Source organism: Apostichopus japonicus, chromosome 8, assembly GCF_037975245.1.
Source record: "Apostichopus japonicus isolate 1M-3 chromosome 8, ASM3797524v1, whole genome shotgun sequence".
Taxonomy (NCBI): Eukaryota; Metazoa; Echinodermata; class Holothuroidea; order Aspidochirotida; family Stichopodidae; genus Apostichopus; species Apostichopus japonicus.
This window is the reverse complement of record NC_092568.1, coordinates 8,650,065-8,667,304: the sequence shown is the minus strand read 5'-3', so window position 1 is coordinate 8,667,304 and position 17,240 is coordinate 8,650,065. Positions and strand designations below refer to the sequence as shown.

Genomic DNA, 17,240 nt, shown 5'->3' with positions numbered 1-17,240 from the left:
TTTATGTATTACTTTTTATTTATATTGATTTATTTATTAATGTATATTATTTTTTAAGGGGAGGGGATGGGGGCTGCGTGGTGCACAAATGTGACTGAGGTCCGTTCTGTGGGAGGGGTATATAAGGGGAGTGGAGATGTGTTCTCTTGAGAAGGTTTATTGTTTAGGTTATAAGGGAGCCGTATATACACATTTATTTTATCATTTCAAGACAAACTTTTTCTTTCAATTGATTCTATTTAGCGGAAGGGGACGTTTTCCTCCGTGTCCAAGGTTTCTATTCCTGGATGACTTTCCTGCAGTATATAATGTTGTAAATTAAATGTGTATCCAAAGATATTTATTTTTAACCTGTTAATGTTTGGGCTTCAGGCTCTCAATAAAATATCCACTGTTATGACACGGAAAATGGAAGATAATGTTGTCAGTTATCCAGTGATGGGTAGCATGCAGCTATAGTGAGAACTATCTAGACCAAGAGACCACATTACTTCGACGAGTTAGTGTGTAAGTCAATTAGGCTTTTAATAGGCGTATGCTACCTTAGAGATAGCTCTCGGTTTTGCCTTCACAGGAGGTCAAGATGGTGGCGTACGTTAACAATATCAATGTTTGATTTTGTTTTATTATTAGTTAATGCTAAGTTCATTTATTTCAATCTGTCACCACAAACAAACCTACATCTATATGATACGAAATAGAAAGAATAGAAATGATTTTAAAAGAGCATCGAATATAGTAAACACAATATAGTCAAAGGAGAAGAAGTCTGAATAAAGGAAAAAAATAAGTTACTTTTTTACGTGACAAGATGAAAAAAAAATCAAACAGAAGAGAAAGAGTAATAAATCAAGAGCAACATCAAGGCACTGTTAGCACAAATCAATATCTCTCAAATACAAACATATATTCTTATGTCTGGCCATCTGGGGTCGTGTTTTCAGCCAGGTCGTTGTGCAAAAGATAAGCAAACATTGTTAAATCGTTATAGTACCAGCTGATATTATGGACTTTGTTTGATCGTAAAGACGTTGGATTTTTTTTTTTTTTTGATTTGAGTTGAAATTATACAACTTATAAAATTTAATACCACATGAAATTAGTACTATTCTCTTAACTCTTCACCACCCCCCCCCCCACCTACCTCTCTCCGCAAACTTACACAAGCAAGACTTAAATAGTTCACTTTTAGACTTCCTATACTGCACTATAGTGCCATCTCAAAGCATCCTAAGTCACCCAGTCTGTTTTATTATTTTATTCTATATTTGATTACAACGTGGATTGTTGAATACTCCCCCTCCACTTATATCCCTTCTCCCCTCCCTCCCCCTCCACTTAAACCCCCTCTCAGCCCCTCCCTCCCCTTCCTTCCCTTTCAAAATATGCAAGGAAGAGCTAACCAGGTAACTTCAAATTTGTTTAGACTTCCTGAATCTGTCATTTAGTTTGTAGTTAAATGCCAAAAATGTGGAAACCTTGTTTTATAAGCTACCGTATCTCCAACCGACCAGCCTATCAGATAACATGTGCGTTACGCCTCATAAGAATAGGAGGATGTTGACAATTGGAAATTAGCTTATGGGCATCCGTAGAATCAAATTAAATTCTCGCGAACAAAGTTGCATAAGCTTCATCACGTCGCTGAAGCTGCATAATCTCGCTACATACATTGCGTGCAGAGAGGTGTACTCTTTTGATACAGCGGTGCTATTAGAAGTTTCGGTCGTATTACGCAATTGTCGAGATTCAGGTTTGGATGTAGTTACGTTGGGGTAATGGCTAGGCGCCGTTTACAAAAATTAACTGTCACCTTGTTAGATTTTTATCAATGACCGATATCCATGCGAATTAACTGTATAGAATGGTTTGCTATCTGCACGTGCATTATGTACGGGAAGTTTGCATGTGCGGAGATAGTTCACAAACTTAATGTAGAATTAACAAACATACAGCAAAAGCATCATTTAAAATATAAAATAAAAATTTATTTGAGGTAACGGTTTGTCCTTACGAAGAACGTAATGTGATTAAAGGCATTCATAAATATGTTGTGTTCATATATTAATTTCTCATCTCATTAACAAAAATATTAAAACGTCGATAGTCACGACGGCTTGGTTATGCGCAGGCAACACCTGTACAGTAGAGTATATGCAGGTAGATTACAAACAATAAGCATTGTTAAAATGACAACGGATCATTTATTCTTTACACATCATTAGCTATAACAATATACAGCATAAACAGTCATGAATGTGACTTTGTTGGATACATAGCCAAACCTAGCCGTTTCATAAAAGTTTATTGTGGTCAGCAACAATCACATGTTTTTTGCTCTGCGGATTTCAGGCTCTCTGTCACGCTATGCATTATGTGAAGTCACTTCCTCCTCGGTCTTTGTTTTGCTACATTTTCAGCGTCCTCATGGTTGCTTCATGAAATGTAAAGATGATCTATCTAGGGAAAATCTCTCATCCGATAAATAATCGGAATCATTCGACATTCTGCAGCTGCTGCCACAGATTAGATGTCTGCTCGTGTCTTTCTGTCTGTTTGTTATTATACCGTTGAGTATGTTTGTTCTTCTATCTCGTTTTCGTCATACGTATTGGGTACTACAACTTTGGGTGGTCTCATCGAAGTGTATGTCTGAAAAATGGGTTCAAAATATAGACTTCAATATTGATGAGCAGCAGAGAGATGGCGCGAGAATAAGTATACTAATATTGATATATAAACTACAGTGAATCTTTCAGCATATAACCAAACTCTCAGTATGAAACATGGCTTCGGCTTCATGTCACATACGTGTATCACACTTATCACACAATATTACTTGTGTTGTGAATTTAAAAAAAAATCGAAGCCGACGCCGAAGCCGAACTGAATTTAAGGGAATTAGGTAGGTCTGATGAACAGCAAGAAACAGTTACAGATGTATATGAGAGATGTCATGACGGGATAGGATAAATATCTTATATTATTATACCCTCCAAGAATCATCACAAACCAACATCAGGGAAGAACAGAGAAGTGGGTGGGATGTTGATGTAGGAGTGGGTGGATGGATGGATGGATGGAAGGGAAGGTTTAGGAGTGGGTGGGTGGGTGGGTGGGTAGGTAGGTGGAGGAATTGGTGGGTAGGTAAAGGAGTGGGTTGGTGGGTGTAGGCGTCGATGGATAGGTGGAGGAGTGGATGGATCGGTAGATGATTGGGTGGGTTGGTGTAGGGGTGGGTGGGTAGGTGAAGGTGTGGTGGGTGGGTGGGTGTAGAAATAGGTGGGTGGGTAGATATGTGATAGAGTGGGTATAGGTAGACGGGTGGTGCGGGTCGGAAGGTGTAGGAAAGGAAGCTTTATGAAACATTAAACAAGGTTGAAGGTAATCCTGCATGGATACACCATGAGACATAAATTCGTTTTATTTCTCTAGATTTTAGAACCCTGGTATTCAAACATTCAGGAGGGAAAGACACTGTCGGTATTTGTGGGGGGAAATGGAGGAGGGGGAGATATTGAACATTAGTTATAGTTGCAAAATATTACACCATTTTGCAACTAAGGACGCTTAACCATACCACATTTTCAGAGTGAGCTACACACAGCCTGACTGTCTTGTGATACGGGTCTGCATAGGTATTTTACACGTACGGATTATTCACTTTTACTGTCGTTGGTTTATGATGGCTTCAATTTTATAGCAAGCTATCTAGGTTACTTCATCAAATATCAGTTAAAACCGGAGAGTCAATATTTGCATATCATTGTTTGGGGACTTACGGTGCGACTTGCTAGTCAAGTTGACTTTGTATTTGGCCTAGTATTAATATACATAATCATAAAAGGCAATGGGTGGGGTGTGTGGGGGGGGGGGCTTACAGGTCGACTGCGTGGTGCGGTACTGAGGTGCAATATGGCTCCATGAAGAAAGGAACCGCACCCCCCCTCCCCTCCTCCTCCAAGCCAGGAATAGGAAAGATGCCCATTGGCTTGTCGTCATCTTATCTAGCTGATTGTTGTGGGGGGTTTAATAGATAACCAATTACTAACTGTACCACTGTGCCTGACACAGATTCAAATTAAAAAAGGAACTGATATGTGCCGGGATTCCTGTGGTGGATGTGGTAGTGGTTTAGGTCATAAAATGATAGCACCAAATATGAGCTACAGATCATCCCTAAGGGTAATCACTTGATATCACCCTGTACGTAACGACCACAATCTTAAATTCTTTGAATCATGGATGCCAGACGTTGGCACAAAGGTATTATTATAAACTGGGTAACTTTCAAGCTATGCTAACGGTCTTTTTACCCACTTTAGTAGATTACCGATAACAGTTCCATGCTATACAACAGACCGGGTCAACGTCCAAATTGTGTATGACATTCTCATATGGGTTATGCTGAAACTTTGTCGTTTTTGGGGGGTGGGGCAACCCTCCCCCCCCACCGCCCCCATGACCCCCTTCCGGATAGTATATGTACTATGGTAACCTAGCTGTGTTTGGCGGCGATGGAGGTGATTTAAATACCAGTAGAAGGGAAGTGTGATATAGTACACGCAAATTCAGTTGGCGGCGCCAAGTGGGGGCACCACAAAACTGCAGCACCCCTCTGCCATCTAATTTGCCTGTGATGTGCACTAGAGACAGGTGCGTTTTGTACCCTCCCCAAATGTTTGCCTACCCCTCCCCTTTCTCCCAACTGTTTGCTTGTCATTCAGTTGATCTCAACGATTGAGGTATGGTTATATGATATCACAGGCACAAAAACTTGAGAAAAACAAACGCATATACCTGTGTAAATGTTACCAGACCGAACAATTGAATTTGAGACTCTAAAAAGTCTTTCATGTTTGTTATAACCCACTCAACTTTGCAAACACCACAGTTTGCGGTGACTGAATGCTCTTATGGTAGGCATCATTATTTAGTCTTCTTAATAGGAGACAGCGAGTAAACTATATCAAAAAGCGTCATGTCATGGGTGTCTACAAAACAAGACACATGCCATGCATATATGCCATGCATATATAGAACATTCATCAAAAGAGAACTTTTTAAACTAGCTCTTTCGAGATCCGGCTTTATGATTCATAAAATTGTTGACATTTAGAGTAAAGCAAAATATGTCAACAAGCAGGACTAGCGTTATTCGATACAGGTGTAAAAAGCCTAAAGTAGATTTATATTACAACTCTTCGGTTACCCCCACCCCCCCCCCCAAACAAATGGATGAACCATAAGAAAAAATAGGAGAGGACAGCAAAGCAGAATAACTCACCTTTTCTTGTTTTAATTGATAAATTATGACCGCTAGAGCCGATGATATCAATATCAGATCAAGAGACTTCAGACCCAACAAGCTACCGTAGAATACATTTCGGAACTGGTCTGTGTTATAGACCAGACAATTACCAGTCTCCCCGCACGATTCTTGAAACAGGATGCATGACATGTCTATTAATGCTCCCCAAACAACAGGACCTGGTATGTAGGCTAAAAATATATACAAACGAAACAGAAAACTGCGGTAATTCTCATAGGACAGTAAAAACATAACTCAGTTGGATGCAAACAACAAAAAATAAAATAAAAAATAAATTTAACAAATTTAACAAAATATTACTTGGTGCAGTGAAATGCATAACTCTTTGTATCCCACTTTATGTGTATATATTTTGGGGATTCATGAAATTATGCTCACCACAGAACTAACTTCCAATACAATCCACTCGCATGAGACCTTAGGTTTCAGTGAGTCCTTTTGCAGGAAAAATAAGTTTTAATGGGAAATTTTTTAATGGATGAACCCTTTATGTGGGATTCCATTTAGACCGAGAAATGTAAATATTGAGCGGTTTGGCAAAGTGATATATACTTTCAACTCTAAATATGTGTTTATGTAAAACTTGGCGCTTCCGAATGCCATATTTCTGTCACCTACGCCACTCTCCCCCTACCCACGGGAGATAGCCATGGTCAGATTATAACAAAGCAAACGTACCCAAAATCTTCGACATAAGGTTGGTGAATCCCATCACGAGGGATTTATCTCTGTCTTCGACGGCTCTGGGAAAGAAGAGAGATTATTTGTGTGTTTAGAAAATTCTTTCTTTGTTTGTATGTTTTTGTTTGCATATATACCCCTGATTCGATAATTATAAATGTTCATGTAATCATATCGTAAATTAAAAATAGATTTAATCACTCTGTCTTTATATAATCGATGACACATTAGATATAATTACAGCTTTTTAGTTTTAATGTTAATCAAACAACATAAAGAAAAACACGAAAGCTAAGAATATTAATTACAGGTTTCTATACTAATAATCATATCTTTAAAACTCCTTGTACCCTTGCTTCATTGTTATTTTTCACCGAAAATTTTCAAAAATCTGCTTTCTTTGTCTTTTTTGTCCTCTTCTTTTTCTCTCTATTTCCCCCATTTTCATTTATCAATAATTAAAATTTTGAATCCTATAAGTATACTACGAGATCCTATAGTATAGTCACTCCAATTATTATATTTCCATATAATATTTATATAAGTATAGAAACTTCCTATGCCGGAAAACGGAGCCGACAAAAGCCTAACTATGGATGGTGGCGGTTTATTTGCAAAAGGTAATAATGCCCAGATGAACGAAGAAGAGGGAGACATTACATTATACAATTCACAGAGTTAGGTGTATACGCATATAGGCATCACCTTTTCCAATTTGTGCCAAAGAAATATAACTTATATTTAAGGCAATATTTTAAGGAGAAAATGAAATTAGACACTTACAAAGATTGCAAGGTTTAAAAAAATGAAGACAAGTTTTATTCATTTTTTTTCTCCAAAAAATAGTAAATGCAGTTTACCTTATTTTCAACATGGCGACTGGGTTGGAAATGAGAGAGATAATTGATGAAAGGACGACGGAGATGGCCAGATGAAAATAATACGAGCATTCCTGGGGACATTCTCCGTGAATGGCTGTATATTCGGCCTCTACTGATTGTACAACACAGCTACATTCTGTGTACATCTAAGTGATATGAACATTAATAAGATAAGGTAAGAAAGAAAATCATTGAATGGTGAGGTGTACGGTTGTCAGGGGCGTATCCAGGATGTTCCAATAGGGGGGGGGGGGCGCCAGGCATGAATGATCGCCGTCCTGGGGGATGGGTCTAAGGGGAGGGGTGTACAATTTTTGCTTTCAAAGAAGGGCTGAAATGCAAAATGGTGTCATATGCATGGGCGGCGATCCGTACTTCCGAGTGGGGGGGGGGGATATGACCTTGTTGACTATCTAAGCGTAGCGCCACCATGAGTTGGCGCGAAGCGCACAAGAAAATTTTGGGATTAACAAACCCTCTAGATGGCCGGAAACGGCACTTCCCGAAGTTTCCAAGCGGCATATACCCAACTTTAAAATAGGGATGTCATGTCCGAAATATCTCATAATCAGGATCCAAAATACTTTTTTTTTTAATTTCGGGTGTTATTTTGGGAAAATTGCCCCTGTCAATCTTGTTTCAGGCGCAACGTTAGAATGTTCGAGAGCTCTGTTATATTATTCGATGAAGAAAATGGCCTCATGCAGGCTATTATAGGCCTATACACATGCAATACACAATTACACATAGTTACATTCCTAGGTACCGATTGCTAGGGCATCCAAGTGAAACGTGTATTAAGCATTACCCTGGTTACATGAGATTCTCAGCTGTTCGAGGGAACATGTACGTGTGTAGGCCTACTATAGGGCCTATATGAATACTATGAGGGTGCATAAATGTAGGCATGAAAATATTCTTATCCCTGGCATTTGGTGGGGGGGGGGGAATATGGTGCATTACATCCCCTCCACCCATTTTCATGGGGGGATATATCCCCCCTCCACCCAGGATCAACGCCCATGGCCATATGTGATCCATTTTTCGACCTTAATAATAAGCAACATTTCCAGTAAATATGGACACAAAATGCACAATTTAGTATGGCTGGCATGTCATTTAGTGTTTATAGTGATAATACAAACACAATTACCATCTATGTTTCTAAAACTATTATGCCGCCGAACTTCGCAAAAACCTTTTTTTGGCAAACAAAAAATAAAGCATACGGGAGGGGGGAGGGGTTGAGCGATCACCGACATCTCACATAAAGGTCTTCATCAATTTTTTTTTTTTTTTTTTTTTTGCTAAACTTTTTTTTTTGGTGACCGCCAATAGGGGGGGGGCGCGCGCCTGTTGCGCCCCCCCCTGGATACGCCCCTGGTTGTTCATCTCTGGTCATCAATGTCACAACGTTTTTGCGGTGTTGTTTCCGAGTCATATTTGTCAAGTCAAGCCACAATTCAACTTTTCTCTTGTCGAATTAAGTAAAAAGTCTACCATCTGCAAGTCTGGTCACAAGTAACAATGTAAGTCGTGTCCAAGTCATTGAATCTAGTCAAATACAATGAATTTTCGATTTGAATTTTTCCTATCGGAAAGAAAACAGCTGCATCCTTTGTTCACATAGTTACAATGAATATTCACAAAACAAAGCAAGAAATTACAATTAAGTTGTTCTGTTAATGTTTGGTCATGAATGTTACATGTTTTTTCAAACTTTTAGAGTAGGCCTATAACTCACGACTGGATATAATATTATACAACATGAAAACAAGATATGTTTAAGGCATGATACTGTATATCTACGGTGGTTTTTAGCCAATTTTTTAAATGTGTATCTGTATTCCTTTTAATTAACTGCTAGGTTTATTTTTTGGAAGTGCGGAACGCAGTTTCCTTCTTTATCTGTGCTGCAGATTAGTGAAATATACACAATATAAACAATAAAATATGACATTATCAAACATAAACTATTTAAAAAGACAACATATTTTATCGTAAGGTTATAATGAAGTTTGCAACTCAATTTCACAACTCATTGTTGTGCTTCCCATACAAACAGTACAACAGCTATACCCATACAACAGTCACATACAACAGCTTCCCATACAACAGTCAACGCATATTGCAACATTGCAATAATATTTCGTAGTTCTGCATCTTATCCAGAAAATTTTACAATATGCTTTTTATGCGATTGTCTTTGTTTAATTCTTTTAGTAAACCCCTCATGAACCTAGGAAATGAGGAAGGTCGCATCGGTTTTTTATTTTAACTGAAAGGGGAAATTATGAAATTCCGATATAGTTAAAGTAAAATGGTTCGACTTACCGTGACATTGGCGTCAGATGAATGGTACCCTGTACATCCAGCATGACATGGTGAAGCATACGTGATACCATCGGAACCACAAACTGGTAGGTATGTTGTTGGGCAGCTACATCCAATGTTACACTCAGCATCAAGATTTGGTGAGTCTAGAGCAAGCACCATTCTGTAAAGTAATATCAAAACTGAGGTCTTCAACGGTACATAGTCTAAACTAAACAAAAAGGCCTAAGGGAGTGTTGGGGAGGGTTGGGGAGGGAAGGGTTGGGTTGGGGAGGGTTGGGGAGGGTTGGGAGAGTTGGGGAGGAAGTGCGTAAAAAGGGTTATGTAAGGGGAAAAAGATAGCTATTTTTTTTTAAACACTAAAGTGGAATTTGGTGGGCGAGGAAAATTGGGATATATAGGCCTATGTTAGCTTCTGTGTTTCATTGGTGTTGGACCTCGGACATATTTGAAAGTAAAAGTCGTAAAATAAATCTGGAAATTATTTTATCACTCACGTCTCTGCGTCGACGGTGTATTGTACACTAAGACCAGCTCTCGGCTTTTGTGGACAACCAGAAAAGAAGAAGAAAGGAATTGTTATGACACTTGCAAAAGCTAAGGTCAGAGCCATGATGGCCATTCCACGCTTCTGTAGTTTTAATTTCTTCACGATGATGCCACCGATTATGTTTCCACAGATTGCGCTAGGAATGACAATGACACCTGGAACAGAAATAAAAGGGTGATATCATGAGTGCTTGTCACAGTATATTTATAACTAAAATGCACCAAAACGTGAGCTCATTAAAAATATAACACAGACAATAGGATACAGCTCAAGACTTAAACACTTTTGATGTACCGTATAACTGACAGAGCATAATCAGGCTTTACGAGCTGGGGCGTGGGGCAGGGGATACACCCCAACCCCTCCCCCCAAGCACCCCCGGCCCATGGGTCAATTAGGGAGCCCGTAGACATAATGGGATAAACAATTAGGATTCTATTTTTCAACTGAAACTATATATAGCCTACTTAAAATGAGCAGCGGGAGACTCTCGGCGCCCCTTAGCATAATACAGGTTATATACTCGTTTTACTTCAAAATATGACATATTCTTAACAATATCGTGGTTTCTATAATTCTACCTACCTGTTAGGAGAGCAGCCATCGAAGCCGATATATCAAATTGTGTTTGAAGATATTTAGTCGAGTAGATTCTGAGAGCAACAAACATCGTGAAACCGCTACACGTAGAAAAGACCATCAACATTACCACTTTATTGGTTAGAATCCGAACCATTGCTTTGATTATATCTATTGATAGAATTTAAAAAAAAAAAAAAAAAGCAGTAAAGTTAGCATGTCAGAGTTCATATGACACAAAAAAAGGTGAGCATAATCAGTTAGGACTTGATTCAAGTAAAATAAATTAATTCGATATCGCATCTCCATCGCATTTCACTTCCAAATCCCCCCTCCACCCCCCCCCCCCCCCATTTCAAATAGCAGATAAAATGACACGAATGATAAATCACGAATATACATTATGTTCATGCACATCTGTTGCTGTAGAAGGGTAGGGCGGAGTGGAGGGGGGGGGTCATCAATAGCAAATGGTGGTTGTAAACCAAACTTGGTAAGTTTTGTCTACATTATAAACACTGTACTTGCACTTGCAAAAAACAAGTCACGCGAACTCTCTACTAGAAGAGGACAATTTGTTCAAAAAATTTCAAGTGCGTGTAAGCGTGTGTGTATTTGGGTAGCAGGGGGATTAGGTGGGAGGGGGGTTGTGGACAGGGCACGGTGGTATCGTTTGTGGAAATATCACCTTTTACAAATCCTTGTTTGTTACTGCTTTCACTCAAGCTCCGGTGCAAAGAACGCTTTCGGTATATTTCACTTCCGGGAAGTTGACGAGGAAAGAAGAATAGAGGCAAACTGGAGAGGATGATGAATATTCCAATAATAATTAAACCCAACCACCAAGCTCCTAAAAACCGAGGATCCTTGGGGTCGGTGATGACGTAGGAGGGATCACTCGAGAGGAAGTTCACGGGAAGTCGAAGGCAAAGATTAGCCAGGAAAAACCCGATCACTATACCGATAGTCCAGGAAGTAAATGCAATACCTATAGATAAGAGAAGTTAAGAAGAAAATGGGGCGAATGAACGTGGATGGGGTGCATGATGGGGTAACTGATTTGTTCGAAATAAATATTTCGAAGTGGACGCAGTTGAAAATTAATGTGGTCTTTCATTATGATGTATGGCATTCGAATGTTGATTATTAAGATGAATTGAGGTAAAAATTCTCAACTGATAACATCTCATAGGTTATTAAGTCATCTATTCTTAAACTCTTAACGGTAACTTTTAAAGATATCTAAGAAAGTGGAAAATCATAAAGACATGTTCTACTATAGACAAACAGACAAAAACCCAATATAGTTGATGATTTGAAGTACAATTAACACCAATGACGGAATTTAATTAATATTGAGAAATGTAATATATATATATATATTACTATGCATGCTGCATATTTAATCGTTTTTAGGTATGGTTCAAATGCTAACAACGGCGTTCAAAGACCGCTTCAATAAGTTATTTTTTTTACCAAAAAACTGTGGTACCAAAATACTCTTTTGAAGCAGCTTTCCATGGTAGTTAGACAACCGTTTCCAAAACTTAAACTAAACCCATTGAGAAATCTTCACATAAAGAAGGCAATCAAACAAAGGCATGTCTTTAAATGTCTCAAACAAATGAAAGCTAATTATAGCGCGTAGTTAATTCCAAATAATAATTGCAGATTTTTTTTTGGCGGGGGGGGGGGGGGGGGTGATCAGCCGAAATCTGTATGAGCACAGTATTTCCTTACTTACCGACATAGACAGGTGTGTTCTTTTTATTTTGATTATCGTCAAGGAAAGATATCATTAAAGGTCCAATGCTGGACCCAACACCCGACAGGGACATCCCAAGGAACAGCCACCAGGCTTGACTCCAAAGAGCACCTGAATTATATGTCTCCTCTGCATCACAGCCCGCTTCCTCTTCGTTCAATTTGGCATCACACATCAATCCCATCGTTGATGGGTCTGTTTCACCAGCCGTTTCATTTGATGATTCCCAAACTTCCGTCAGTGACGTAGGCATCTCGTATAGAAAGTGCGGTACGGCACATAATAGGGCACCTACACCATACAGCATGTATAAAATGGATAGAATTCGAGGCCGGTTTCCCTTCTGCCCAAAATACGTCACAAAGAGAACCAAACATAATCCGACGATGTCATTGGTTGTAAAGAATAAACCTGATTGGCTACTTCGAAGTTGGAACCGTTTTTCAATCATGCTTAAAGCTCCACTTAGATACGACGATGTGGCGGTATAACCTATGTTGCCAAGGCAACAGAACAGTGTGAATACTTTCGCATTGAATACTTTGCTCTTCTTAGTCTGCACAGCATTAGCTTCGTTTGGGCGGGAATTCTCTTCTCTCTGCACCATGGCTTGTTTGTATTCATGCCTGTCTGCTTCTTCAAAACTGGATGACCTCATCATTCTAAGAGGAAGAAAATGTGCGCACTTTCAGAAGATTTCATTTCGAATGTCATCAAATGATGAAACAAAGTCATATTGAACTGAACGGTGACTCAAGAGGATATTGCTACATGCGATGCTCATGGATATTGATGTTGTTTTGATTTTCATGACCAAATATTTTCTAGTTAATAATTACGTTCATTTCCTGCTTCTCCTTCTATGGTAAATAGTCATGTAATCTTGGAGGCGTTAAAGGCAACCGTTATAAAACACAAGCAAATCTACACCAGCGTTTTGGCAGATTTACCTCTATATTATCGAGAAACGTTATGAAAGCAATAAAACTACGAACTGCAGACACTTGATCAAAATAGTGACTTCTCTGTGCAGATGATGGTTACAGACTGAAAAATCTGATTAGCGTACTGGATTTTTTTTTATCAATGTTATGTACACAATGTTAATTCCAAACAGCGACAATTTCTCTTTACGAATGTGTCCAGGTGATAACACGTTTGAGGAGCTAATTTCACTGCAGCCTAAAAGTGAATATAACGTCTGTAAAGCGCTTTGAGACCTATCGCTGGTATAAAGCGCTATATAAAAATCAAATATTATTATTATTATTTTATATTTCTATATTTTCTTTGACAGATTAAGCTCTAAATAGAACAATGCTATCTAATTTAGCTCTAAGTTAGAGTGAAAATTCACTCGTATAGAAAAGAGTGATCAATCTTGGTAAACTCTCTAAAAGAGAATTCTTACTCTTTTGAAATTTAATTAAACAGTTATACTTAACCTAATTTACTAACGTCGCCAATCATTTCATGCATATGCATGTGTCATCTGTTGCTAAACAATGTGAATTGTGTTAACTTAAAAGTCACCAACGTTTGTCAAAGTAAGTCCCTGAAGATTCTGCATTATTCCCATACATTAAATTTATATATACCCGTATAAGGCTAACGGGAGACACCTTTAATAGTAGTGTTGGTCAGGAAGGTGGTTTTTTTTATTCTTAAATGACGAGATAGCGAGACATCTCCCTCGACTTAATCCCCTCAGTGGTGAATCTTATCTCTCAAAAAGTAAATAGTTTGTAAATGAGTCAATATTAGTAACTGATACTTAATTTGTATACCTTGTTGCGCATGGTACGAACTTATATGGTATGATACTCACCACCGGTGGATTGAACTGTAGCTGAAATTTGCCGACATTCCTGGTTACAAATGTCCATCAACAAATTTTTGAGCTTATATGATCTATAAGGATCGGTATCTTAATACTGAATAAAATCCAGAAAATACTGGCATTGCCTAAGGGATTGAACCTCTATACGAGTTTCCACGATGCTTCACAAACTTATGGTGATCAAAGTCATAATATGTAATATGTTACATTTATATCTCATTTTAATATTATGGCTGCCCAAATCGACACCAGTGAGGGGATGGGGTTGGGGTGGGAAAAAGAAATTGGGCAACGGAATTAGTTGCGACGGCAGCATATTAGTTACGACGGCAACCTAATTCCTTTTTGGTGACGGCATCCTAAGTTTTCGCGAGGGCAACATAACTTCTTTGCGACGGCGACATAACTAGGGAACAAACGGCGCACCATTTAAAAAGTAACGATGACACTCCGGCCATTAAATGCGACTCCCATGAAGGCGTCTGGGAAGAATGTTAGAGGGAAATGGTGCATTCTGAGGGATATTTAGGCTATAAATTACCTCTAGATATAGCAACAATTAGGATACTAAAAAGGGCACAAATGCCGATATCTCAAGAAGTTATATGTATATATGATGGTGAATTTAATTGGGTATTTAGGTGCTTGGTTAAAATCATCATTTATGAAATATATAATTTTAATACAATAAACTGGGCCTATCATTCCATTTAATGAACACATATGACAACGTATATAGCCTAGTTAATGTTTAGTACTACGTTATAGTATACAATGTTGCATTCCTTTAACTCCATTCGTTTTAAGTTTCCATATTGTTTACACATTATACAGAATACATATACAGTAATGCCTACCGTTACAAGTGTTGCCTTTATTAACTGAGAAACTATAGGAAACATTTCGCTTTCAGGTTTTCTGTTTCCTTTTTAGTCATTGATCCTTTTAAGGTAATTTTGTTATATTATGGTCTCTCAACTATTGAAAACGTAAAATTCTTTGTATAATTGGAATCCATTTGAACATTGTACTCCTTTAGAAATCTAATCCAAATCTGAATTTTACTATTATTATTTTTTAGTTTATGTAAGTTTGATGAGCTACACAACCTCGACACTAAAATAAATTTAAAAAAAGGTTAAATTAATTGAAATATTTTACCTAAAATGTTCCTTGTCAACTTGCGATATTTCGAGAAAAAACGTTGGACCAGTGCCTCTCCTACAATCCTGAACAATGTTGATTTACTACAGACAGTATTTAACTGTGACTATTCGGTTCAAATATTTAAAACATCTGAACTTTGAAACCACCCTAGAGTCTGGGTGTTGGCTAACGATTAACTCAAGCCGCCAACACTATTACGTAATGCAATGGTACATTTACCAACAATCTCACGATATTTAAAGAAGCACGAGAAACTAGGCTTGAATAACTCAAATACTTGTGGTCAGCAGTCAAACTTCGGTCAATTAAGATTAGTTGATTACGTCATTGCACTAATTAATGGCCACCCTTTATTTCTAGACAAAAAGAGTTGATGTAAGTTTGTTAGTTAATCTTAGGTATATACTAGTAATCTATTTAGGCATATTATAAAACATCATGTAACAACTGCGTCATCAGATACTATAGTCACATGTCAACACGGTCTGTGCGTTAGACTAAGCAGGCCAGCCACTTTAATTGATGGGCTTCTATAAACCCCAATTCTCAAAATGGAAAAAAAAAATGGAACCGAAATAGTGCAACCTGGATTGTCAGCAGTGCCTTTTTCAAAACGGTCTACAACATACTAAAATTAATATTTTTGCCGAACGTTATCAATATAAGTTTTCAATATATATGAGCCTTTTTAACGGGTGGTTCAAATGAGTGCTGAACCGTCTCTGATGTAAACAAATTTTACGGTATAGAACATAACCTCGCAAAGCATTATGGGTATAAATGTTTGTTTACGTGTAGTTGGCTGTGTTTGTAAAGGTAGCCTCTTCGACCATACAGATGAACAACATGATTGTTCCTTACATTAACATGAAGTAGATATTTCAAAACCTCCTGAAAATCATTCACTTTGATGGTACAGTAAATTATTATTATACAAATTTACCGGAAGGCCAGTTAGTTTTGTGAATCCTTGCAATAATTTGCTCAAAATTCAAAACAACTATCTCACTAATGTAGAGCAAGTGAGTTAAATTTTTTCCAAGAATTAAGTGAGAACCAGAGACAATTTGTAGCAATCCCTTGTGGGCATCAACCATGTCATTCACTCATAAGGATTTTACCGAATCGAATTTTAAACCAAAATGCTTCAATACCCAGAATGAACAGTCTTCCTATGTGAAATATAGACACATTTTATCAATTTTGAGATAGCAAATCCCTTTAATAGTTGTTGAGAGTTACATGACATTGTTTATAAACTGTGAAATATTTTTTTAGAAAACGGCCAAGTTTTCACCTGTTGACTCCTTGAGCCAGTTTGTGCTCATTTCAGATAACCTGTTGACCCCTTTCAGGCTCAGAGGGTGAAAACTGATAGGAGGTTTAAGTGCAGGTTTAAAGCAAAGTATGAACTCTGAAGTAGATTTCATTACCTGGATGCCAAGTATGTTTCGTTGAAGACCTATTGATCCCCTTCACATAGCTAAACTGAACTGAATTTGACCAAACTATGCTCACCAAAAGAAAATAATAGCATTGGAGAATTCAATTGGAGAACCCAAAGGCTTTAACTTTGGAGTTGTCACGTTTAAAAGTTTTTCCGACTTTGATGCCTTTTGACACCTCATGTGACCCTTGACCTCTACCAGTGTCAATAGGATTGTTGCACTCACCAAGCTGGATCTACATACTAAGTATGAAGTTCAAGAAAGATGTACTTCTTGTGATATCGTGTTTACAAGACTTTCACTTAAATGTTGACTGCAAATGACCTTTGACCTCCACCATTCTCAATAGGGTTCTTGTACTCAACAAGCTAAATCTGCAAACCAAATATGAAGTTCAACAAAGATGTACTCTTTGAGTTATCATGTTCACAAAGGTTAAAGATTTTGATCTCTGTTGACACCAAATAACCATTGAACTTTACAGGAAACAATAGGCTTCTTGTACTTAATGAGACACATCCACATACCAAGTATGAAGTTAATCCACCATTACCTTGTTGAGTTACCGTGTTTACAAGCAAGTGTCACATACACACACGCCATCACTATCCCATATATAGATTCCTTTTGCCTCTGACAAGAAATACAAAAAGCAAACAAAAC

The 17,240-nt window shown here is 38.0% G+C and overlaps 1 protein-coding gene across 1 annotated transcript; it reads right to left on the bottom strand.

Moving 5' to 3' along the window:
* Window positions 1-1,373: 1,373 nt before the first annotated feature.
* On the bottom strand, window positions 1,374-15,247 carry LOC139971343 (solute carrier organic anion transporter family member 2A1-like). Its single transcript, XM_071977701.1, has 10 exons — window positions 15,124-15,247; window positions 12,102-12,784; window positions 11,046-11,345; window positions 10,364-10,528; window positions 9,726-9,933; window positions 9,229-9,391; window positions 6,874-7,040; window positions 6,011-6,075; window positions 5,288-5,502; window positions 1,374-2,652 (listed from the first exon to the last, which is right to left on the bottom strand). The coding sequence occupies exons 2-10, from the start codon at window positions 12,781-12,783 to the stop codon at window positions 2,563-2,565; spliced, it is 2,055 nt and encodes a 684-aa protein (XP_071833802.1). The 5' UTR covers window position 12,784; window positions 15,124-15,247; the 3' UTR covers window positions 1,374-2,562.
* Window positions 15,248-17,240: the final 1,993 nt, after the last annotated feature.

Excerpts from the sequence above, each read along its gene's own strand:
- LOC139971343 (XM_071977701.1), bottom strand. The coding sequence starts at position 12,783 with ATGATGAGGTCATCCAGTTTTGAAGAAGCAGACAGGCATGAATACAAA. Across the intron at positions 10,529-11,045 it reads CAAACAAGGATTTGTAAAAG|ATATAATCAAAGCAATGGTT; the intron begins GTGATATTTCCA and ends TTCTATCAATAG. Across the intron at positions 5,503-6,010 it reads CCTTATGTCGAAGATTTTGG|CCTACATACCAGGTCCTGTT; the intron begins GTACGTTTGCTT and ends ATATATTTTTAG.